At 39.9% G+C, this 25,997-nt stretch overlaps 1 protein-coding gene across 3 annotated transcripts in view; it reads left to right on the forward strand.

Moving 5' to 3' along the window:
* The first annotated feature begins 1,559 nt into the window (after positions 1-1,559).
* The window catches only part of TLK1 (tousled like kinase 1), a 173,320-nt gene continuing 148,882 nt past the window's right edge, over positions 1,560-25,997 (forward strand). For all 3 annotated transcript variants that reach the window (XM_027964869.2, XM_042243732.1, XM_027964871.2), the window contains exon 1: positions 1,560-2,215. In XM_027964869.2, coding sequence (XP_027820670.2) covers positions 2,077-2,215 — 139 coding nt within the window. In that variant the 5' untranslated portion in view covers positions 1,560-2,076. The remainder of the gene's footprint in view (positions 2,216-25,997) is intronic.

Below are 25,997 nucleotides of genomic sequence, written 5' to 3' on the forward strand. Positions count from 1 at the left end.
AAATGAACTATTGATAAATCCAACAATGTAGATCAATCTCAAAATAATTACGTTGAGTAGAAGAAGTCAGACAAAAGAGTTCAAATTGTACAATTCCTTTTATCTAAAGTTCTGGGAAATGTAAACCAAGTGACAGAAAGCAGTTCTGTGGTTACCTGGGGACGCGGGTGTAGGGAAAGAGGAACCAGAAAGGGGTAGAGGAAATTTTGGAGGCAGATGGATATATTCACTATCTTGATTGTAGAAATGGTTTCAGGGTCGTATACACATGAAAACATCAAATTGCACACTTTATGTGCAGTTTATTGCATGTTAATTATACCTCACTGAAGTTGTTTGAGATTACCTCAGGTTTGAAAAGCAGAACCTAACTAAAAACTCACTGAAGAATCTGAAGCACAAGGAAACTAAAATTACTTCTGGAGATAACTGACAGCCAAGGTTCTATTTTAATGATGGTTTATCTGAACAAAACATTACTATGAGAAGCGCAGTCATAAAAATAAAAAATAGAAGTGACATTTTTGTTCCCCTGGTAATGCCATTTCCTCATGCCTGTACAGTTACTCTATATCATAATCTTTTTAGTGTTCTATTCAATTTGGTTTTTTAAAGAGAGCAATAACTTCGTTGTATTTTTCCTGAACTATTAGAAAGCTCTCTTATGTACAAGATGCCCAATCCCTGATGTGTCTGTCCCTGTGTGGGTGTGTAGAAAGTTACATTGTAACTATAAATTTTAACAGATGCTGTAGTTCGCTTCAAGATTTTGCAGTCACGACTCAGCAGTGGCAGTCACTGGAACTTTCTAGAAACCATACCCTCTTCATACCCTAAGAATGTGAAGTCGGTGATCAAATTTTTCTGTTCAGACTTTCCACCTAACCGTTTTAAAACAAAGAACTGCCAGACCACACATACAGTGCACACACCAGTAAAGATTTTCTTGTTGGAAAACATTTGTAAAGTTCTATTTCCACCCAACTTATTTTGTTAGCTCTTTTATTCGATAACCACTCCCGTTCTGTAGACGGGGAGGCGCACAGTTTTTTTTTTTTTTTTTTTTCTTCACACAGTACAGAGAGGAAAAAAAAGCAACTCTCAACTTTGCAGTTCCATTTTGAGAAATGATCACATCGAACTCCTGAGAAACGACAGCCCAGAGAGAGCAGAAGCATTCCTCCCCAGGCTGGGTGTGGGGTCGGGAGGCAGGCGCGCTTCCGCGGGAGAGAGGGGGAGTCAGGTGGCAGCGGAGCGGGCGCGGGAGCCGGTGCAGCGCGGCGGGGGCGCGTGCGGGGCGCGCCTCCCTCCGGCCGGCTCCGGGAGGCCGGCTCCGGGAGGCCGCCCCCGGCGCACACCAGTCTGCCGGCCCCGGGCTCCCGCGCCGAGCAGCGATCCGCGGGTGCGCCCGGAGCGCCCAGCGCCCGCGTCTCCTCCCTCGCGCACTCGTTCCCTCCCCAGTCCCCCCCGCCCCCAACCCCTGGCAGGTCCCTCCCCCAAGCCTGGTCCCGCGGCCGCCGCCGCCGCCGCCGCTACCGGAGGCGCAGGAGCCTCGCGATAGTGTTTGCACAGGCGGCGCGTGACGCCGCCGCCGCCCGTAACTGATGCAGAGGTTACCCCGCCGCCTCAGCCGCCACCCACCGCCCGCCGCCGCCGCCGCCACCCGGGCGACGCCGGGGGCCGACGCACTGCAGAGGTGCCGGCAGGTTCCGCCCGCGGAAGTCTTCTCGGCTGGCGCAGCCCGCGCTCCGCCCGCGCTCCGACCCCGGCCCCAGCGGGCGCCCCCTCGACGCCTCCGCCGCGGCGCTCCTTCCCTCCGCCTCTTCCCCGGCGCGCCCGCCGGCTCCCTGACTTCTCCCGCTTTTCCTCCTCCCCGTCCCCTCTCCTCCCCTCACCTCTACCCTCCCCACCTCCCCCCTTCTTGGTTTCCTCCCCCATCCCCTTGACTCTCCCCTCCCTGCCCCTCGCTCTCCTGCTCGCCCTCAGCGCGGCCCCCGCCATGACGGAGGCGGGTGCCGGTGCCGTTGCCGCCGCTGCCGTCGCAGGGGGGGAGTCGGGTTCCCAGAAAGTAGCTTGATGAGTGTCCAAAGTAGCAGTGGAAGTTTGGAGGGGCCGCCATCTTGGTCCCAGCTCTCCACGTCTCCAACCCCGGGCTCGGCGGCGGCGGCCAGGTCCCTGCTGAATCACACGCCGCCATCCGGGAGGCCCAGGGAAGGTAAGTGCCGTCGCGCCCGCGCCCGCTCGCGGGCCTCCCTTCCCCGCGCCGCTGCCCGCGCGCCCCCGGGTCTCCTTCCCGCGACCCCGGGGTGGGGGAGGGGGACGAGGTGGACGCGAGGCCGCCCGGCCCCGGGGAGGTAGTGCTCCGGCTGTGGGTGGTGGTTCGCGGGTGGCGGAGAAGAGGGACCGAGGGGTGCGCGCTGGAGGGGACGGGGCGCGGCGCGGCGCACAGACTCGCTTGGGGTTCCTAAGAGCCAGTCCTGCTAGGGTGGGAAGCCTGACCCCGGACGCGAGCCCCTTTCTGCTCCATTTGCTAGTACTCTCAGTACTCTTAACCTCCCGGCCTCCGGTCTCTGGTGGGTTTTCCCTCTCGGTGAAGCATTCATCCTCGAGCCCCCTCCCCTTCCCTCGCGCACTCCTCCCCTAGAGGCGGTCCCCGCTCTGCGAGCTCTGTTGCCCGGGACCTGGAGGATGCCCCTCACTGGCAAGATCTCTGCCTTTTGGGTAGAGCCGCTGAAATTATCAAAGCCGACTTTGATCCCTGGCCTGCCCCGCCACCCCCACCCCGAGCAGTTTAAACTAGAGACCGATTCGTGGGCAGGCTTTTATAACCACGCAGATGGTTGCAACTTTGCTTCGCCATCACCTCCTGCAGATTTGTGTGTTACCTCTCTGTTGCAAGTAGGCTACTATTCTTCTCCGACAGGGTCGTGGGTTTTGTGGGAAATCGCTGCGTAAAGGTTACTGCACACACTCACCAGATCGGTTACAATTGTTTTCTAAGTTTTCTGGCTTCCTGCATGCAAGTGTGCTGCCACCAGATGTAGCAGTTACACAGCTAGTGAGACACCGGAGTGCTTTGACTAAAATTTTAACTTGCTGTATTTAACTTTAAGTATACGACGTAAAATTAAATTTAGGAGAACACATATGTATGGGGGAAGAATAAATGTGTGTAGAATCGTGTTTAACGTTCTTTTGTCTGGAAAACGTTTAGCGGTATTCATGAGCAATTGGTAAATGGGTTGTTCACGGGCAGTTGTGTCACACAGGAAGATTGTAGCCACATTTTCGAAAAAACGTCGGGAAGTCCAGTAGTCTAGAGAATCCTTTAAAGATACCAAGAGCTTTGATTTATGTAGGAGTCGGTGGGATTAATTTATTTTGAAAATATCTATCAGTATGTACGACTCAGAGCCTTGACATTTGTTAGTCAGGTGGTTTGTGCCCTGAATCCAGTGGTTCAGGCATAGCTTTCTTTGTCATTTTGTTCCTGTGAGCATGTGTGAAAGTGACAATAGGCTCAAAGATTGGCATGAATTTGCTCTGGAAAATTCATGGGAAGATTTGATTTATGGCATCCATTAAGCGTTCTGAATACTTTGACAGACATTTCCTCTTTCCATCTCACCCCCAACCCTGAGTACTGATTATTAGAAGATAAAAGTTTATTTATTGACTAACCCAAATTTAGTACACCTGGTGATTTTTCTTTCTTGAAAATCTGTAAATGAATGTCTTAAAATCTGTTTTGTGAACAGCAGTTGGTGCTTTTAGCATGCTTTTACTTTTGTCTGTACTTTCATTAGGATGCTAAATGGTACTGGTAGGAATGATAGTATAATGAGTGATAGTCAATGATGTCTTGGGAAAGACTTTTTTAAAGGCTATACCTTTTTAAAAAATTATTCATTTCTTAAATATTTATTGAGACATTTTTTGTGAACCAAGCACTGCACTTGTTCACAAGGACGTAGTGTTGAATTGTTCCTCTGTTAACATCTGTAATCAGTGTTAGTAATTTTGGGTCTGTAGAATCTAGATTGTGAACTTTAGAGGCTACTTCAACTCATTAAAAAACTTTTACACTATTCTGCACTTTTCCTGATGTTTTAAAATTTTGAAAGATTGGAATAATTTAGCTTGAACTTCCAAATAAGGCGAATTTTTTTCCAGCAGTTTGGATTTTTATGTAACCTAAATATTAGTCTCAATTTATGAAATAACAAGACATGCTGTTGTGTAAGTTATACTTCACACCCAGGTACCCCTATGGTGACAGTGGTATATTGCTTTTTTTTTTGACCAACCAGGAAATAAGTTAAAAACTTTTAATGCTCAGTAGGGTTATGTATTCATTTTGAAGCTATTGTTTCAGATTTCACTAATGCGAGCACTAATTGCATATATGAAGCCCTAGGAATCAAGGTGTTACCATTGTCTATTGAGTGGGATCCCAGTTTTTATTTTTAATAAGTGCTTGGCATCTTTTCCAGGTAACATTAGTCTGTTGTATAAATTGATGTAAATTGAGAGCTTTTTTTTAAAAAAATTGTTTTTGGCTGTGCGGGGTCTTTGTTGCTGTGCGGGCTTTTTTCTGGTTTTGATGAGCTGGTGCTACTCTTGGTTGGGGTCCACAGGCTTCTCACTGCTGTGGCTTCTCTTGTTACAGAGCATGGGGTCAGTAATCCTGGTGCTTGGGTTTAGCTGCTTCGCAGGATGTGGGATCTTCTTGGACCAGGGATTGAACCCATGTTCCCTGCATTGACAGGAGGATTCCTTACCACTAAGCCACCAGGGAAATCCAAATTTGATAGCTTTAATTGCTGGTGACTGATAGCTAGTGAAAAGCATTACTATTAATGGAACTTGAGTGTATGTATCAAGGAGAGAACAAACTTTGTTTCTTGAAAAATTGAGCCAATTTAATGTAATAGAGAATATAAAATTTTAAACTTAAAAGAGATACACATGTGTATGTACACATATGAAGTTATATATGTGATGAACTCCTTTTAAGCAAACTTAACTTTGAAAATGGGCTATTTTTAAAGATATACCATAAGTATCTTATCCATAAGCCTAAATCATAAGATTTAGGAATTTTTTGGAATTCAGGAATTTGTATGGTAGAGTGTAGACTATTAATTGGAGAAGGAAATGGCAACCCACTCCAGTATTCTTGCCTGGAGAATTCTGTGGACCAAAGAGCCTGGTGGGCTACAGTCCATGGGGTCGTGAAGAGTCGGACACGACTGAGTGACTAACACACGCAGACTATTAATAATTTCTTTCCTTGGAGTTCCAAAGCTTTTCCTTTATCAGTCTTAAAATTCTCTGAGAGGTGCTCAGCAGTGTAGCTCTAGGTTTCACAGTGGATCTTTTAAACCTGTGGCTAAATTCTCTATCCCACTTTATCTTCTAATAATTCTGTGAATAAGGATGTGAGAAGTTAAGAAATTTTCAGATAAGGTCAGTTTTGTTGGCTGAGGCCTAGGTATGTGTTGGCTAGATGAATAGATTTTTTTTTTCCATATCAGTACATAAGTACTTTTGAATGGGTTACTGCTGTGAGTCAAATAAATGGTTATACAAAAGACGTGTCTTTTTTATTCCATTTTTCCGGATATAAATAATTTGCTTTTTACTTTTATATAAATAGCAAAAATAGTTTGGCCAGAAAGATAATATCGTAGTCATAAACTTGCTCTCTGTTTCTGTATTTACAGACTGCATCTTTAGACAGAAGAGTTAAAAGTATTTGATTCCAGATGATTGCATAATACCTGTAGGAAGATGTTAAAGGTTATATGTCAGATGGCGCTTTAATTTTTTGAAGTCACCTGCTGCAGCAAGACCGAGTTGTATGTTTAAGGATTCTAGCTCATGAATGCATAGATATGTGGTAGGCGCCTCCCTTACAGAGGCATTTTTATGTATTAGAGAAAGGGAAATTCAAGATGGAAGCCTGGAAATCTGCCCCTGAGAAATAGGTTATGTTTTAACCTTTTTGGTCTCAGGACCCCCTTTACTCCCTTAATTATTCAGGTCTCTAAAGAGATTTTGTTTATGTGGATTATGTCTTGGTATTTACTATATTTGTAATAAAATAACTTCAGAAACATTTATCTAAAAATAACAATTTGATTACATGTTAACGAATTTTAAAATGATGAATAAATATTCTAAAAAACTTCAGTGAGACTAGTGGAATTGTTTTATATTTTTACAAACCACTTTAATTTCTGTCATACTACAAGGTAGCTGGATTTTCTTTCCGTCTGTTGAGATATATTTTGATTGAGGCATGTGTTGAGAACCCAATTTCACATAGATATGTACTTAGAAAAGAACTATTTTACTAGCCTTTGGGGAAGTTATTCTTTGATATTACACCAAAATTCAACAGTTGGCTGTTGTTTTTAAAGGTTATTGCAATGTGGAAGTACATTTTATCCCAGAAGTGTCTTCAAGGCACACAAGAAGTCTGTGGACCATACATTTAGACTCAGCAAGAGACTAGTTGAAGGGTGGGGAAGAGTATAGCTGTTTTCAGATATTTCAAAAACAAATAGAAGAGAATGTATTTATTATGCTGTTACCAGAAGATAAACTAGCAGGTGAAAATTGCAAAGGCATAGAATGAATTCTGTATTGTTTTGATAAGAATGTAAGAACTGTGTAACAACTAGACTTGACCAGCAATGGAAAGACCTGTCTCTTGAAATATTTATGAGAATTTAAAGCAAACTACACTGCTGGTGCAGAAGACATAAGAGACGTGGGTTCGATCCCTGAAGATCTCCTGGAGAAGGAAATGGCAACCTACTCCAGTATTCTTGCCTGGAGAATACCATGGACAGAGGATCCTGGCGGGCTACAGTGTGTAGGGTTACAAAGAGTGGCACATGACTGAGCGTGCGCATGTTCATGGACTTTTGGGGTGGGGTGGAGATAAATCCAATAGATTCTTACTTTGCGTGCTATTGGATTAAGTGACTTAAGGTCCCATCCAATTAAAAAATGCAGACATTCTGTGATTCTTTGAAAATTTGTAAATGTAGTTAAACTACTTATATATCCATGAATGTTTTTGAAAATCCTCAAATTTCAGTAGTATGAAACTACTGTTGACTTTATTGCCGTTTTGCATTTTTATTGTGCTTTTTTTCTGCAGATTTTCCTGTATTTTCTGGAATCAACACTGTCAGTCTTCCTGAAATCTTGATAAATTCCCTGCAAAATATAATAAGCTTTGAAGACATTTTAGGGAATCAGATGCTGCTTATGATATAGTTTAGTAGAGCTGTACTACTGGGGGCTGATTTTCAGTTTTAAAAGAGGAACTATCAGCATTCTATATAGTCTTATTTTTAATTGTTTATGTGATTTCAGAAGTAATGTGCTTAATCTAATGGTTTAAAAGCTAGAGAGTCTCAAAACAGGATACCTAAAGGAAAAGTAAGTGTTTAAATTGATCTGTCTTGAATAAAAAAGTGCATATTATAACCAGAACATAAAAAGAATTTTAATTCTCATCTTATTCAGAGAAGTATGCGTGTAATAGTTATGATTATCTATAATAATTCATATTTTAATTTAGTATGGAACATAGTCTCTTCTGTGAAATGTATTGAAAGGTTAGATTTTAGGTACTCGGAAGTTTAAGGATAAACTAACTTTCCTGAGGTCAGCTTCAGTGAAGTAAGTGACACAGAGCTGGAGACTTCATGTATTTGTTTCATTTAGATTTAAAGCTCATTTTCTATAAAAGAGCTATAGGAATAAGTCATTTAGTTTTGTAAACTCCTTCGTTCTCTTTAATAATTTCCGCATATCTTAGAATAATTTAGAGGAATGGTGTTATGAAGTAGGAGAAGCACTATGCTGCAAAAGAGAAAGTGCATTGATAATTGGAAAACAAGTGTCCCTACTTTGCCCTTAACTAGCTAGGTGATGTTTGGGCAAGTTGCTTATCTGCTTCAGTTTCATGAGAATTATTGAGCTGAAAAGGACCCTGGAAACAATTGGAGTCAAACTTCTTATTTTACCAGTGAGGAAACTTTGCCCAGACTTTTACTCTAGGAGATTTGGGACCAAGATGCGGTTTTCTGATTTTCACCTTACTGCTTTCCCATTATACTTTGTGGCTCCTCTAAATCGGTAAAATGAGGGGGTTGAATTGAAATCCTTCAGAGGTCTTTAACAGCTGAAAAATATTCTTTGACATCAGTTTAATTATTATTTAGTGGAGGAAAGTTTGTAGGTTTTATTTATTGGTAAAATGTTTTTTTTGAGGAAGCAGTGTGACTTTTTCAAGGTTATGTTCTAATTTGTTAAGATAGTCATCTTCATTATTACCAAAAGATTGTTAAGTTTATGAGCATAGTTAAGTAGTAGTGTGCTAGGTGATCTTGTCTTTTTATTGATCTGCATTCTAAAACACTATTATGACTATGTTAAAAGCTGTGTAAATTGTGTAAATTATGTAAATAGCAGTGTGGTGTCCTGAAGTGATGGAGCTAGCTGATTGTTCCTCAGAAATCCTTTCTAGGGTGTTTCCCCTGCTCCCCCTAGTTAGATGTCTCTGTTCCTTAGTGTCCTATTTGTGCATGTGTGCTAAGTCGCTTCAGTCTTGCATGACTCTCTGCAAGCCTGTGGACACTAGCCGACAAGGCTTCTCTGTCCATGGGATTCTCCAGGCAAGAATATTGGAGTGGGTTAGCATTCCCTCCCGTCTAGTCAAGGCTATGGTTTTCCCAGTGGTCATGTATGGATGTGAGAGTTGGACTGTGAAGAAGGCTGAGCACCAAAGAATTGATGCTTTTGAACTGTGGTGTTGGAGAAGAGTCTTGAGAGTCCCTTGGACTGCAAAGAGATCCAACCAGTCCATTCTGAAGGAGATCAGCCCTGGGATTTCTTTGGAAGGAATGATGCTAAAGCTGAAACTCCAGTACTTTGGCCACCTCATTCGAAGAGTTGACTCACTGGAAAAGACTCTGATGCTGGGAGGGATTGGGGGCAGGAGGAGAAGGGGACGACCCAGGATGAGATGGCTGGATGGCATCACTGACTCGATGGATGTGAGTCTGAGTGAACTCCGGGAGTTGGTGATGGACAGGGAGGCCTGGCGTGCTGCGATTCCTGGGGTCGCAAAGAGTCGGACATGACTGAGCGACTGAACTGAGCATTCCCTCCAAGGGATCTTGCCCACCTAGGGATCAAACCTGCGTCTCTCACGTCTCCTGTGTTGGCAAGCGGGTTCTTTACCACCAGCGCCACTTGGGAAGGCATAGTATTCTGTTGTGTCCTACAGACAATTCTTGTCTGTTTCATAGCACCTCTGTGATTATACCTTTTATTATAGACTTTTTTTTTTTTTGGCCTACTCTACAGAAAGGTCTTGAATTCAGAGACTCTATTTTATTCATTTCCATGTTCTCAGTGCATAGTAGGATGTCCTCTATAGAGTTGGCATCTAACAGAAAGTTTTGTCAAAGGACTGTTAAAGTTTTTTATTTTTTAAAACTGAATGATTTTATACTTAATATATACATATTTCAGACCCAGGAAGACACTCATTTTTGTAATTTATAGGCAAGTTATATTTTAGAGAGTGATAATGGTAACAGTAGTAGCTAAAGTTTATTGTTTGTACGTGTAAATTCATTTAATTCTCATTAACTCTTTGAGGTATATACAGTTATTCTCATTTTGCCTATGAGGAACCAAAGCCCAGAGAAGTAAAGAAACTTGCCCAGTATGACACACAGTAGTAAATGTTAGAGCTGAGATTTTAATCGTCTGCATTTTAACCACTGGGTTATATTGCCCAAGATAAAGAAATTTCATTTTGAGTAATTTCTTAGTTTTTCCATAACAAATTTTAATTTACTAATCAGTCATTTTGGCTCATTCAGTTTACTGATAAACTTTTTTTTTTTTTTTGGCATGAATTTTTTATGTGTATGGAGATAGGATTAAAAAATGAAAAATTCAAAATCAATTTGTGCAAATCTTAAATTTTATGAAAAGTGTTAGAAGTATACTAATGAAAAATCTTATTTTCATGTTTAATAATTAAATTGGAATGCCATTTATCTTAATATTTTGGCCTCATAAGCTCACCACAGTTGTAACAAATAAACATTAGAATTTGAATGGAGAATTTTCAAAGTCCACTTATTGTGAAGGATTTTAACCTGGTGCATGAGGCGCTCAACAAAATTGAGATGCTTTAGTGGCAGATGATTTAGTGTTCATTATGGAAGGGAAAGGAGGCCTGACTCTCAGCCTGGTTCATCTTACAAGCAGTGTTTTTAAAAAAACACTTAAAGCTTTAATTACTTTATTGCATACAAAACAGATCTCTTGATAACATGTATTACTTAGTATATCTAACAACCGACAGAATTTGAATGGTTTAATAGGAATTCAAAGCATGATGTAGAAAGATGCAGAGCTGAAACAAGTGGTGGGTTGTGAAACAAATCTCAATGTGGCTTCATTATTAGGTTTGAAATTTGTGAATTTCAAGACGACAGGTTATATACCTCTATTTAAGTTAAAATGCTTGTATTCTACAGATGCAGTATAAAGCCAAATATGAGCAGTTTTAGGGGATGACATGGGGCTTCCCAGGTGGCTCAGTCAGTAAAGAGTCTGCCGCAGTGCAGGAGACTTGGGTTCAATCCCTGGGTTAGGAAGATCCCCTTGAGGAAGGCACAGCAACTCACCTCAGTATTCCTGCCTGGAGAAGCCCATGGACAGAGGAGCCAGGTGGGCTACAGTCCATAGGGTCCCAAAGAATTGGACACAGCTGAGCACGCACACACACGCATTAAGAGTTGGTTGTGCTCATAAGTTTGTATCTTTCCTTGGAAACTAGTTTAGTTGGTGAAATGACATTCTTCTAGGTTTAAATTAAGCTTTAACCTGGTACTTGCTGTTGTTGTTAAATGGCATACATTGCGTTAACTCCGTCCTTGACACTATGTATGTGCTTCCTGTCTGATGGTAAATACAGCTATGGTGCCTCTGGAGAATGTCAGGGGATTTGTATGAAGCCAGTCAGAGTCATCTTGTCTTTCATAAGACCTGAGGCATGTTTCTTTTTTTTTTTTCTTCTTTTTTGACAAGTAGGGTATTTTTGCTTTTTTAAAAAAACATAGTTTTTCCTTTTTCTGTGCACAGATTAAAAAAAATCAGTGAAATTACTTTGTGTATATATTATTATATATATATATATATATGAAAGTGAAAGTGTTAGTCACTCAGTCGTGTCTGGCTCTTTATGATCATGTGGCTCCTCTGTCTGTGGAATTCTCCAGGCAGGAATACTGGACTGGGTAGCCATTCCCTTCTCCAGGGGATCTTCCCTATCCAGGGACCGAACCCAGGTCTCCTGCAATGTATACAGATTCTTTACCATCTGAGCTACCAGGGAAGCCCGCATATATGTATGTATGTATATAAACTCATTTGTTTAAAAGATACATATACTTAATGGTAGGACTTGTTTTAGGAACTTTGTAAATTGTAACTCATTTACTTCTAATGATCATGCAGTAGGTATTATTGAGTCCCTGTTTTACAGATGAGGAAGTGGAAGCACAGAGAGGTTAACTAATTTAACCAGGGACACATGAGAATATGTAGTAGAGTTGAGATTCAGACTGGGCTCCTGAGTGCATCTCTTAACAGTTTATGCTATTCTGTCAGCGTTATTCCATTGAATTTTATCCACAAAGATACCGAATAGATGTACTCAATGTATTTTATTTAACCATTCTTCTTTTGGTAGTGTGTTAATCATGATTCTTTTGCTTACCTGTGATAAAAACTTACCACAAGCTTTGGTAAGTTAAAGAATTTACTGGTTCACATAATTGAGAATAGTAAATGTAGAGAAGGATGGAATAGCTTTGGAAGCAGCTTAGATCCAAAGTCTCAAATGATGTCACTGAGCCTCTTTGACTCCATATCTGGGTTTTTCTAGCCTCTTGTTTCTGGAGCCACAGTCACATACTTTTTGGCTTAGCAACTACACTTGAAAGACAAACTTTTTCCTGATGTCCACATACCAGTTCTGGGTTGATGCCGATGTATTGCGATTGTCAATTCCTTAACCAGTCATTGGTAGCTGGGAGATGAAGTACAGCAAAGTGGCCACTATGGCTGTAGATAGGATGAGTTGGGGAATCCACAGAAAGCCGTGATTAACAGATCCCTGAAGATCACCGATTAGGTGAGTGATAGTTTTCCTGAATAGTGGATCATGGTGAACAAAAACATCTTAACTACTGTATTTAGTTGTTTAGGTTATTTCTTTCCTTTTTCTTTAACTTTTCTTTTTGGCTATAATAGATATTAATATAGTGACTCTCTCTGAGTAAAAGTTTCTCCCAACCCCTAAGATGATTCTCAGTCATGGAATATCAGGGCAAAAAGTATGAAACAGTTAAGGGCTTTTGATACCTATTACCCAATTGTTATTTAAAGAATTATATTCAGCTTGTATAGCAGTGATGTATGAGTTAGGCATGTCTTTTTGAACAAGGGAAGGTTCAGCTCATCCTGGGGATTGCTAGGCTTAAATATTGTTAACACAATGCCTTTCAGTTAACAAAAGTTTCCCTGATGGCTCAGAGAGTAAAGAGTCTGCCTCCAATACAGGAGACCCAGGTTTGATCGCTGGTTCAGGAAGATCCCCTGGAGAAGGAAATGGCAACCCACTCTAGTACTCTTGCCTGGAGAATCCCATGGACAGAGGAGCCTGGTGAGCCACAGTCCATGTGGTCGCAAAGAGTCAGACATGACTGAGCGACTGACTAACACACGCTTTTTAGTTAACAAAAGGATTGAGATCCTCACACTGAACATATGTCTAATCCAATTTATCAAATGCTTTATTATTTTTTTTCATTCTCACTATTTAAAAATCTTAAAAATTGAAAGACGGTTACTCCTTGAAAGGAAAGCTATGACCAACCTAGACAGCATATTAAAGAGCAGAGACATCACTTTGCCAGTAAAGGTCCACATAGTCAAGGCTATGGTTTTTCCAGTAGTCATGTCCAGATGTGAGAATTAGACCATAAAGAAGGCTGAGCGCTGAAGAACTGATTCTTTAGAATTGTGTTGTTGTAGAAAACTCTTGAGAGTCCCTTGGACTGCAAAGAGAACAAACCAGTCAATCCTAAAGGAAGTCAACCCTGAATATTCATTGGAAGGACTGATGGTGAACTTCCAATACTTTAGCCACCTGATATGAAGAGCTGATTGATTGGAAAAGACCTTGATGCTGGGAAAGATCGAAGGCAAAAGGAGAAGGAGGTGGCAGAGGATGAGATGGTAAAATAGCATCACTGACTCAGTGGACGTGAATTTGAACAAGGTCCAGGAGATAGTGAAGGACAGGGAAGCCTGGCATGCTGCAGTCCATGAGGTTGCTGAGGCTTTCAGGATCCTGGTTCCTCCAGCCAGGATCCACTCCATGCCCCATGCAGTGGAAGTGAGTTCTAAACACTGGACTGCCAGGAAATTCCTAGATTTTCTTGATTGTAGGATGAAATAAGAAGTAGTAACTTTCATAAGGTTGTGAGAATTAAATGTGAAATTTGTGGCATGGAAGGAAAGTTATGACCAACCTAGATAGCATATTCAAAAGCAGAGACATTACTTTGCCAACAAAGGTCCATCTAGTCAAGGCTATAGTTTTCCACTGGTCATGTATGGATGTGAAAGTTGGACTGTGAAGAAAGCTGAGCACCGAAGAATTGATGCTTTTGAACTGTGGTGTTGGAGAAGACTCTTGAGAGTCCCTTGGACTGCAAGGAGATCCAACCAGTCCATCCTAAAGGAGATCAGTCCTGGGTGTTCTTTGGAAGGAATGATGCTAAAGCTGAAACTCCAGTACTTTGGCCACCTCATGCGAAGAGTTGACTCATTGGAAAAGACTCTGATGCTGGGAGGGATTGGGGGCAGGAGGAGAAGGGGACGACAGAGGATGAGATGGCTGGATGGCATCACTGACTCGATGGACGTGAGTTTGGGTGAACTCCAGGAGTTGGTGACGGACAGGGAGGCCTGGCGTGCTGTGATTCATGGGGTCACAAAGAGTTGGACACAGCTGAGCAACTGAACTGAACTGAACCAGTCGGTATATGTTAAAGATACAAGGATACTTTAGAATTAAAAATTTTTCTCCTTTTTGAAAATGTCAAGAATAGGGAACAGGAACTATCTGCATTGAGATCTTTTGGCCAGAGCACACTTGACATGGATTGTCTCCATGGCTTGTTGAAGAATTCTGGCAGGGTTGTGTATGACAGAGGCAGATTTTAAGTGATAATTATAATTGTTAATCTCATTTCTTTTCACTATATAATATTGTGATATTTATTTTACATAAAAATTTTCTTCCTTTGATTATTTTACATTTTAAAGATTTGTTTTACTGGACAAAAGCACATGATTTTTAAAAATATCATTTAATGTGTATTGTCATTATTGTTTTCCCTATTGGATTACTAGGATTTTAAAGTTTGTTGTTTAGTTTCTCAGAAATTAATCAGTTGTCAGAGTTCTAGAATTTTATAGATACCTGTTGGCATAGTTTGTTTAATCATTCTGCATGTATTTTTGGACCTAGAGCCCAGCACTGGGAAAAACAAAGATATATAAGATAATAGTCCTCTCCTCCTAGAAGCGTGGCCAAAGTCTAGTGAGGAGGACTGTAATTCATAACATGTACTTTATACTTAAAACAGAAACCACTTTGTGGGTCAGATGAAACAGTTCATGAGTTGCCAATTTTCAACTTCTGATATAAACAGAACTCTTGTATAATGGGGCTTCCCTGGTAGCTCAGATGGTTAAGAATTTGCCTGCAATGTGGGAGACCCAGGTTCAATCCCTGGGTTGGGAAGATCTCCTGGAGAAGGGAATGGCAACCCAGTACTTGCCTCCTAGGAGTTTGGCTAAAGTCTAGTGAGAAAGATTGTAATTCATAATATGTAATTTATACTTTAAAAAAAGACAACACTTTGTGGATCAGATAAAACAGTCTGAAGTTGCCAATTTTCAACTTCTGATGTAAACAGAACTATTATATAACATGGTTGTAACATATCCTATATCATGGTGTTCTATCCATTGGCCATTTGGTTCCTAGAAACGAACTGTAGCAACACAAATTTATTATTAGAAGCATATAGGGCTGAGTATCTCTTAGAACCTAGTTAGACGGAAATTCAGGAACCATGGTTGCACTGTTCTGTGGATCATAGAGCAACCCTTTCTAGGACTGTAAAGGAAGGTTTCTTAAAAAGGAAAAGTGAGAAGGAAGGTAATTGTATTTCTGTCAGTAGGTGCGAACAGAGTATTCCCTAGAGAAGGGAATTAGCTAGGTTTCCTCCGCTTTAACTGTTTTCAAATGGTATCATCTTGTTTCAGTTGATAAGTCTTCATTGCTTGTGAGATTGAACTTAATATTTATATCAAAAGCTCAGTCTTCAAAAAATTAATACTGTCTAAGGTTCAAGCACTCTAATTTTACTATGATTCAATTGATTTTATTTTTTAATGTTATGTGGTGCTTTAGTTTTCATTATTTAAGCATAATATTAATATAGAAAACACAGACAAACTGATGCTCAGTGAGCTGCTGTAAACCATGATGTGTGTAACTAGCACTCAGTCAAGAACAACACTGGCGGCCTTTCAGAGCTCTCTCCTCTCCAGCCGTTTGCTGCCTTCCCCCTTCCCTCCAGAGCTAGCGCTATGCTGTGCTTAGTCCCTTAGTCCTGTCTGACTCTCTTCGACCCCATGGGCTGTAGCCCCCCAAGCACTATTCTGACTTAATTATGCTTGTTTCTGAACTTAATATAAATGGACTCACACAGTACGTATTTTGTTTGTAGCTGCTTTTGCTTCACCTGATTTTGAGTTTCATCCATGTTAATTCCTTAACTGTAGTTCACTTTCATTGCTCTGTAATATTACTTTGTATTCAGTTACCACAGTTTATTTATACAATCTGTTGATAGATGTGGATTGTTTCTACTTCTTGATTATTATTAATAATGCTTTGTGAACATATTTGTACCTGTCTGTTCATATACTATTAATTTCTATTGAGTTTAGACCTAATAGCAAATTTGCTGGATTATAGGCCCAATATAGTATTGGTAGATACTGCCAGTTTCCCAAAGTGGTTATAACAATTCACATTCCCATAAACAGTGTATGAGAGTTCCCATTGTTCTGTATTCTCACTGACAGTTGGATTGTCATTTATTTTTGGTGTTCTGATGTGAGGTGGTATTTTTGGTTTTCATTTTCATTTTCCCCGTGAGTTAAAAGGTTTACCATTTTTTCATAAGTTTATTGACTTTTGGATATCTCTTGTGAAGTGCTTATTTACATCTTTTGATCAGTTTTTCTTTGTGTTCTCTTCACAAAAACTAAAATTAATTGAAGGAATTATTTTTGTATTTTGGATAAGTACTCTTTTTTTTTTTTTAATTACCTCCCTCAGAGGTTTCTGTGGCATCCTGCCCCCCTTTATGGTATTCAAGAAGTATCTCAAATTCATACAAAATGGTTTCTCTTTCTTATCTTAATATGGACATTTACAAGTGTAAATTTCCCTGCAAGCACGCAGTTGATTGATCCTGTTAAGTTTTGATATGTTGTGTTTTTGATTTTACTCATCTCAAATGTTTTCTCATTTTCCTTTTGATTTGTTCTTTTGGTCTATTATTGATTTAGGAGTATGTTAATTTCCTATATTTGTGAATTTCCTAAACTTCCTTCTGTAGTTGATTTCTAGTTTAGTTTCGTTTTGGTCAGAGAACATACGTTGTTTGCTTGCAATCCTTTTAAATTTGTTGATGCTTGTTTTATGGCCTAGCCTATGATCTGTCTTAGGAGTGTTTCATGTGTATTTTAGCAGAACATGTATTCTGTTGTTGAATGCAGTATTCTCTAGATGTCTGTTAGGTCTAGTTGGTGTAGTGTGCTTGCTTTGTGTTTCTTTGTTACTCTTCTGCTTAGTTCTGCCTGTTATTAAAGATGGAGTGTTGAAATATTCCAGCTAGTGTTGAGTAGTGTTTTCTCCCTTTGTTTCTGTCAGTTTTGTTTCATGTATTTCGAAGCCCTGTTATAAGGTACATACATATGTTTACAATTCTTTTAAAATGTCTGTGGACAAGCCATTCACTTCTTTATCTTTTGATTTTTACACAAGTCTACCGATCTGGTTCTGGTTGCACTGGGCCTCCGTTGCTGTGCCTGGGCTCTCCAGCTGCAGAGAGCCGGGCGCACTCTGGTCGCAGTGCGCAAGCTGCTTCTGCAGTGGCCTCCTGTGTTGCGGAGCACAGGCTCTGGGTATGTGGGCCTCAGTAGTCGTGGCTCTCGGGTTCCTGAGCACAGGCTCAGCAGCTGGGGCATGGGCTGGCTTAGCTGCCCTGTGGCATATGGAATCGTCCTGGAGCAGGGACCAAACTGGTGTCCCCTGCATTGCAAGGTGGATTCCTAACCACTGAACCACCAGGGAAACCCATGTCTGTAATTTTTTTATCTTACTGATGAACTGACCCTTTTATTGTTAAAAGACGTACCTCTTCATTTCTAAAACCATTTTAGAAGCTGTCTGATATTAGTGTGTCTGCTTCAGTTTTTCAGTGTTGGTTCTTTGCACAGTGTCTTTTTCCATCCACTTATTTTTATCCTATTTGTATCTTTGGATCTAAAGTGTGTCTTCTGTAGACAGCATTTAATTTGATCTTGCTCTTTTTGGATTGACTCCTACAATCCCTGCCTCTTGGTTGTATTGCTTAATGCATTCACAGTAAATGCTTTCTGGGTGTGGTTGGATTTATGTCTGCCATTTTGCATTTTGTTTTCTGTCTGTCTCATGTCTCTGTCCTTCTGTACCTGCATTACTGTTTTCTTTGCATTGAGTGTTTCCTAAGGTAATATTTTAATTCCTTTCATGATTTTTAGCTTCTTTTTAAATTCTCTTAATGATTTTAAGGTTTACATTATAGTCTTAATCAGAATTGACTTCAGATTTACATTAACTTAATTCCAACATTATATAGAAACTTACAGCTCCACTCCATTCTCCTCTGTTTTGGTTATACATGTTGCTGTGTGTTCAGCTCAGTTCAGTTGCTTAGTTGTGTCTGAATCTTTGTGACCCCATGGACTGCAACACGCCAGGCCTCCCTGTCCATTACCAACTCCAGGAGTTTACTCAAACTCATGCCCATTGAGTTGGCAATGCCATCCAACCATCTCATCCTCGGTCGTCCCCTTCTCCTCCTGCCTTCATTCTTTCCCAGCATCAGGGTCTTTTCCATTGAGTCAGCTCTTCGCATCAGGTGACCAAAGTATTGGAGTTTCAGCTTCAGCATCAGTCCTTCCAATGAATATTCAGGACTGATTTCCTTTAGGATGGACTGGTTGGATCTCGTTGCAGTCCAAGGGACTCTCAAGAGTCTTCTCCAGCACCACAGTTCAAAAGCATCAGTTCTTCGGCACTCAGCTTTCTTTACAGTGTAACTCTCACAGTCATACATGACTACCCAAAAAACCATAGCCTTGACTAAACGAACCTTTGTTGCAAAGTAATGTCTCTGATTTTTAATATGCTGTCTAGGTTGGTCATAACTTTTCTTCCAAGAATCAAGTGTCTTTTAATTTCATGGCTGCAGTCACCATCTGCAGTGATTTTGGAGCCCCCCAAAATAAAGTCAGCCATTGTTTTCCCATGTATCTGCCATGAAGTGATGGAAGTGGATGCCATGATCTTTGTTTTCTGAATGTTGAATTTTAAGCCAAATTTTTCTCTTTCCTCTTTCACTTTCATCAAGAGGCTCTTTAGTTCTTCACTTTCTGCCGTAAGGGTGGTGTCATCTGCATATCTGAAGTTATTGATGTTTCTCCCAGCAATCTTGATTCCAGCTTGTGCTTTATCCAGCCAGGCATTTCACATGATGTACTCTACATATAAGTTAAATAAGCAGCGTGACAATATACAGCCTTGACGTACTCCTTTTCCTATTTGGAACCAGTCTGTTGTTCCATGTCCAGTTCTAACTGTTGGCTTCTGGACCTGCATGTAAGTTTCTCAAGAAGCAGGTCAGATGGTCTGGTATTCCCATCTCTTTCAGAATTTTCCAGTTTCTTGTGATCCACACAGTCCAAGGCTTTGGCATAGTCAGTAAAGCAGAAATAGATGTTTTTCTGGAACCCTCTTGCATTTTCAGTGATCCAGCGGATGTTGGCAATTTGATCTCTGACTCCTCTGCCTTTTCTAAATCCAGCTTGAACATCTGGATGTTCATGGTTCACGTATTGCTGAAGCCTGGCTTGGAGAATTTTGAGCATTACTTTGCTAGTGTGTGAGATGAGTGCAATTGTGCGGTAGTTGGAGCATTCTTTGGCATTGCCTTTCTTTGGGATTGGAATGAAAACTGGCCTTTTCCAGTCCTGTGGCCACTGCTGAGTTTTCCATATTTGCTGGCATATTGAGTGCAGCACTTTGACAGCATCATCTTTCAGGATTTGAAATAGCTCAACTGGAATTCCATCACCTCCACTAGCTTTGTTCGTAGTGATGCCTTCTAAGACCCACTTGACTTCACATTCCAAGATGTCTGGCTCTAGATGAGTGATCACACCATGGTGATTATCTTGGTCATGAAGATCTTTTTTGTACAGTTCTTCTGTGTATTCTTGCCACCTCTTAATATCTTCTGCTTCTGTTAGGTCCCTACCATTTCTGTCCTTTATCGAGTCCATCTTTGCATGTAGTTGCTTTTAAAATAAGAGAAGAAATATGCCGTTATGTTTTCTTTATTAGCATACATGTTTTCTCATTTGATTATTTTTTATAATTCCTTATTTTTCATTGATATTTGACGAGTCCTTATAGTAATACCTTCCTTTAATTATTTAAACATGATTTTCTTTAGTTCTTTGAATATATTTATAATAGCTGCTTTGAACTCTTTGTCTGATGAATCCAACATCTGGACCCTCTCAAAGACATGTGCGGTCTACCAGAGATGACTGGTTTCCACCTTGTTCTCCTTGCCTCTTTCCCTGATCTCCGCATAAGCTTTTGGCTGGTCTGCCTCTATAGCTGTCACACCTAGCTGTCAGCCTCCACTAACTGCTAACTGATTGCTTTATTGTTTTCACCAATATCCCAGGGCATAAATTGCTTCATAGTCTGATTGCAGTTAAGTCAGATCTCTGTATAAGCTAACAAGTTTGCTAAGTTGCCAGCCTTTGAGACTTGTGCTTATTACCCTGAGGAATCTTCCTGCCTTTTTCTTTGTCTAGTTCCCTCTGTTAAACTTTTAGCTGGTTTGCAGCTTTTCATGTTACTACTACTGTCATGGAACTACCAGCTTTCTTTTATTCACTCCCAAGATCTCCGTAGTTTTGGACATTGCCCTTTAAAATGAATTTTCCCACAATCTATTCCAAGTAAAGTAATTCCATTAGGTGGAGGACAGAGCTTTCTATTCTTAACCGTCTACCTTTTCCCCTGGGAGGACCCTCCACCTTGCCTTAGTGAAATTAGGGTCAGAGGCAAAGAGATGACTTCACTTTGAAGGGACACCCTGCTCTCAGAGTAGAGCATGTACTTTTAACTTGCCCCTTCTGGTAAAGAACCTCTGTCTTAGGAGTGAGTAATTGGGACCTAATACTTTTGGCTTACTACACCGGGAAAAGAGCTTTTCTGCCTTATACATGGGGGCTGGTTGGGTGAAGGGACTCTTTTACTCTCCTCATGTGGGCCCGCCTGGCATAGAGTTTCTGCAGCATGGAGGTGGGGGAGTGGGGCAGGTGGGAGATGCCAGCAGCATTCCCTCCAAGGGTGAAATTCATTCCTAGGCTGGAATGTGGGAGCTCCTGCAGCACCTGTTTGGTGTAGACCATCAGAGTTATCCTGAGTTGTGGGTGTAACTGTAAGTGGTTTATGGCTCATGTGTCATGGATACTTGCTGTTCTCACCTCTGTTTAATGTTTTCTTGAATAAATGTTTGTTTTTTTTTGTTTGTTTTGTTGTTATATGCCCTTGAGACAATTTTCAGAGATATTAAATGGTTGACTTTAAAAATTTTCTTTCTACCAGTCCAGTTCAGTCAGTTCAGTCATTCATTTATGTCTGACTCTTTGCGACCCCACGGACTGCAGCACACCAGGCTTCCCTGTCCATCAACAACTCCCAGAACTTGTTCAAACTCATGTCCATCCAGTCAGTGATGCTTTCCAACCATCTTATCCTCTGTTGTTTCCTTCTCCCGCCTTCAATCTTTCTCAGCATCAAGGTCTTTTCCAGTGAGTCAGTTCTTCACATCAGGTGGCCAAAGTATTGGAGTTTCAGCTCCAGCATCAGTCCTTCCAATGAATAGTCAGGACTGATTTCCTTCAGGATGGACTGGTTGGATCTCCTTGAAATCCAAGGGTCTCTCAAAAGTCTTCTCCAACACCGCAGTTCAAAAGCATCAGTTCTTCAGCACTCAGCTTTCTTTAAAGTCCAACTCACATCCATACATGACTACTGGAAAAACCATAGCTTTGACTAGACGGACTTTTGTTGCCAAAGTAATGTTTTACTGGAGAAATGGTCCACCTAGCTCATCATGCCACTATTCTTGAAGTCTCACTCTCCCATGTTATCTTTCAGAAGCTTTTTTGTTATGCTTTTCATATTTAGGTCTGTATTCCTTTGGAATATGATTTTTTTCTGTGTGGTGTTGGATTGGAATAGTTTTCATTTCCCGGTGACTGTCCTGATATCCGAGCACAATTTACTGAAAAGAATTGTTCTTTCACACTGTTTCCCTTTTTTTGTAAGTCAAGTGTGTATGCCCAGAAACAGGTCTGTGTCTAGGCTTTATATTCTATATTATGTTTGTCTTTGTGTGTGTTTTATAGTTTTATAATTAGGTTGATATTCAATAAAATACTTTTCCTGCTTTTTGATAGATGGAATTTTAAAGATATTTTCCCAACATTCCTGTCTGAATTACTCAGTGAACCGCTAATCTAGGAAGTGCTGTGAAAGGATTTTGCAGGTGTAATTAAAGTTACTAATCAACAGACCTTAAAATAGATTATTTTGGATTATTTGGGTGGGTCCTGTTATAATCAGACAAGCCCTTAAAAATAGAAGAGAAGAAAAGAAGGCAGAAGAGGGAAGCAAAAGAGAAGGGGCAGAAGGAGAGATCAGAGGGATTTACTCAGAAGCAATGAATAGGACTTAACCTGCTCTTACTGCCTTTGAAAGGGGGTGACATGAGTCAGGGGGAGTGTAGGCAGTCTCCAGAAACTGAGACCAAACCCCACTTGAGGGGTAGCAGGGAAATGGGGGCCTCTGTCCTGTAACTGCTTGGCACTGATTGTTGTCAACCTGGACCATTCTAAACAAACCTGGAAATATATTCTCTCCTAGAGTGTCTGGACAGGGACGCAGCTTGGCGGATACCTTGATTCTTTCTTGTGAAACTCGAAGGAGAGAACCAGCTGCACTGTGATGTGCCAAGATATCTGACCCATAGAACTTGGAGATAATAAACGGGTGCTTTAAGCTGATAAGGGTATAGTTAACTTGTTAGGACAGCAGTGGACGCTTTATTTTAGGTTTTCTTCAAAATTGCTTTGGCTGTTTTTGGCTAAGTTAAAAAATCAAACACCCATCTGTTGGGACTTTCATTGAGATAACACTGAATATATTGATTATATCTTTACCATAATGAGTGTTACAAAAGGCAGTGCCAGAGAATGTTCAGAGTACTATACAATTGTGCTCATTTCACATGCTCGCAAGGTAACACTCAGAATCCTTCAAGCTCGGCTTCAACAATATGTGAGCTGAGAACTTCTGGATGTACATGCTGGATTTAGCAAAGGCAGAGGAACCAGAGATCAAATTGCCAACATCTGTTGGATCATAGAGAAAGCAAGGGAATTCCAGGGAAACATCTACTTCTGCTTCATTGACTACACTAAAGTCTTTGACTGTGTTGATCTCAACAAACTGGAAGATTCTTGAAGAGATGGGAATATCAGACCACCTTACCTACCTCCTGAGAAACTTGTATGCAGGGCAAGAAGCAACAGTTAGAACTGGGTTTGGAACAGTGGACAGGTTCAAAATTGGAAAAGGAGTACATCTTAGACTGTATTGTCACTGTATGTGCTCTGCATAACTTCTAGGTATTTTTACTTTTTGATGTTATTGTAAATAAGATACCTATTTTAGTTTTATTATTTTTTGTTTATTGATGATATGTGGAAATTCAGTTAATTTTTGCATTTGACTTGATAACCGGTAACTTTGGTTATAATTCTGATAATTTACCTTAGCTAGATTTGTTCTGTATAAACATACGGCCCATGAATGATAATTTCATTTCATCTTTTCCAATCCTTATATGTATTTGTTTTTTCCAGCCTTGTGGTGACTGTGACTTCTAGTCATATGATTTCTAGTAAGGTGTTGAATAGATTGGTTATCATGGGAATACTTATATTGTTACTGATTTTAGAAGTAGGGGGAGAATTTTTCAGTTTCACAATTTATTATGGATCTGCCCTTTTTCAGATCAAGGACATTCCTTTCTATTACTAGTTACTAATTTTTTGTTGTTGTTGTTTGTTTAAATCAGAAATGGATATTAAATTTTATCAGATGCTTTTTCTGCATCTTTTTGGACAATCTAATTTTTTCCAGGTTTTTTTTTTTTTAATGTGATGGATATTATTTTATTGCTCTTGAAGTGTTAAACCAACCTTGTTTTCCTGGACTAAACCCAGTTTTAATTTTGAGCTCTTATTTTTCTACAGATTAATTTACTGATCTTTGTTTAGTATTTTTCACCTATGTTCATGAATGAGATAGGTCTATTACTTCTTACAAATATGTTCTCTAGATTTTGGAACAGATCATGGGAGCTATATTTCCTAATCTGGGGCATTTTGATAACAGTTTGTGTCTTTCATGTGCTGAAAATAAATTTTACTGACTATATAAGACACCTTATATTTGCCTATCATGATTATCTGGACTATGTTACTCTGTTTTCTTGTGGCATAAACTACTGCCTTTGAAAATTAGATGTTCGCCTTCTGGGCTGAATTCTTAAGTATACATGGTACTCTTTCAGTAAGCAGTTTTATTTTATTTTTTTTAATTTTCAAGAAAGCTTTCTTGAATTGTGTTTTCTACCGTTTATTCTGGTATGGTAGTGCTCTTTAAGGACTTTTGTTTTCTGAATGTTGGATCCCTGTTGCCTCATTAAGTAGTTGCTTTGTCTTATCCTTTTAATCTCTTCATTTCTTTTGATTTCAGAACTGTTCCTCCTTTTTCTTATTTCCTTAAAACATTATCTTTTTCCTTGGATTCATTCAGGCTTAATCTTCATTTCTGAAAATGTTGGGTTTTATATCAAGGTAACATTGACTTCATAAAAATGAGTTGGGAAGTACCTTTTCTTTTACCATTTTCTCAAGTAATTTATGTAAGAAGGGTGTTAGAGCATCATTCAAATACTTGGTAGAATTCACTGAAGCTTTCTAGGCTTGGAATTTTCTCTGTGAAATTTTAAGTAGATGGCTTCAGTTTCTGTAATGTCATAATGCTCTTTAGAATTTTAATTTTCATATCAGTTTTGGTAAATTGTGTCTTCTAGGAATCCCTTCATTTTATGTAAAATTTCAAATGTGCCTGCATAAAATTGTAAATAATACTCTCGTGATCTTTCTTTGTCTAGAGTCTACTGTGATGTCCTCTTTTTCATTCTAGATGGTCACTGTCTGTGTCTTGTCTCTCTTCTTGACCCATCTTACCAGTTTATGCCTTTTCATGGAACCGTCTTTTAGTTTTGTTCACTGGGCTATGGTTTATTCAGAAGTATCTTGCTTGACTTTTAAACATGAAGTATTTCTAAATGTTTTTTTCTTACTAATTTCTATCTTAACTCCACCATAGTAAGAAGTAAATCTGTAAGATTTCAGTTCTTCAAAATTTGAGACTTACTTTATGGCAGGCATATAGTCTGTCTTGGTAAATATTCCTTATATAGGGCTAAGATTTTTTTTTTTTTGGCTGTGGTTATTAGATGTCATGTAATATGTGTATCAGTTATATCCAGTTTGTTTCCTTTTAGAACGGTTGTCATTACTTTTTACCTTTGCTCTTATTCAGAGAAAAGTTTGTTAAAATGTCCAAAAAACAATTGTAGATTTGTTGTTTCTCTGTATAGTTTTTGTCATTTTTGCTTTATCTATTTCAAATATGTTATATAGGTGCTTAGGAATTAAGCATTTTTGTTTCTGCCTGCTAAAACAAACCTTTTATTAACTAACACTAAATGTCTGATAACAGTAATAATGGATGTTTCCTAATACAGTACTTTGTTAAGTGGTTTCCCTGGTGGGTCAGTGGTAACAAATCCCCCTGCCAATGCAGGAGACATGAGTTCGATCCCTGGGTTGGTAAGATCCACTGGAGAAGGAAGTGGGAACCCAGTCCAGTATTCTTGCCTAGGAAATCCCATGGCTAGAGGAACCTGCTGTGTACAGTCCATGGGGTCACAAAAAAGTCATACATGGCTTAGTGACTAAACAACAGACTAGTGTTATGACAGGTAATGTTAGCTTCAGGTCTTAAATGTTGGCATGGTATACTTTTTTCTATCCTATTATTTGCAACTTTTGGTTATAGAAATTGTAAGTCTTTTGTAAGTAGCATAAGTTCTTTTTAAAAAATGGGTTTGACCATGTTTATGTTTTAATTGGAACACTTAGTAAGTTTACATTCATTATACTTACTGATATATTTGAGTTTAAATAGATATTTCTAATAAGTGATTTCTAGTTATACTGTTTCTTTGAACTTTCTTTCATTCTCCTTTTCTACCTTTGGATGATGATGAAGAATATTTTGGCCATGTCACTGTGAGATATTACTT

Source organism: Ovis aries, chromosome 2, assembly GCF_016772045.2.
Source record: "Ovis aries strain OAR_USU_Benz2616 breed Rambouillet chromosome 2, ARS-UI_Ramb_v3.0, whole genome shotgun sequence".
NCBI lineage: Eukaryota > Metazoa > Chordata > Mammalia > Artiodactyla > Bovidae > Ovis > Ovis aries.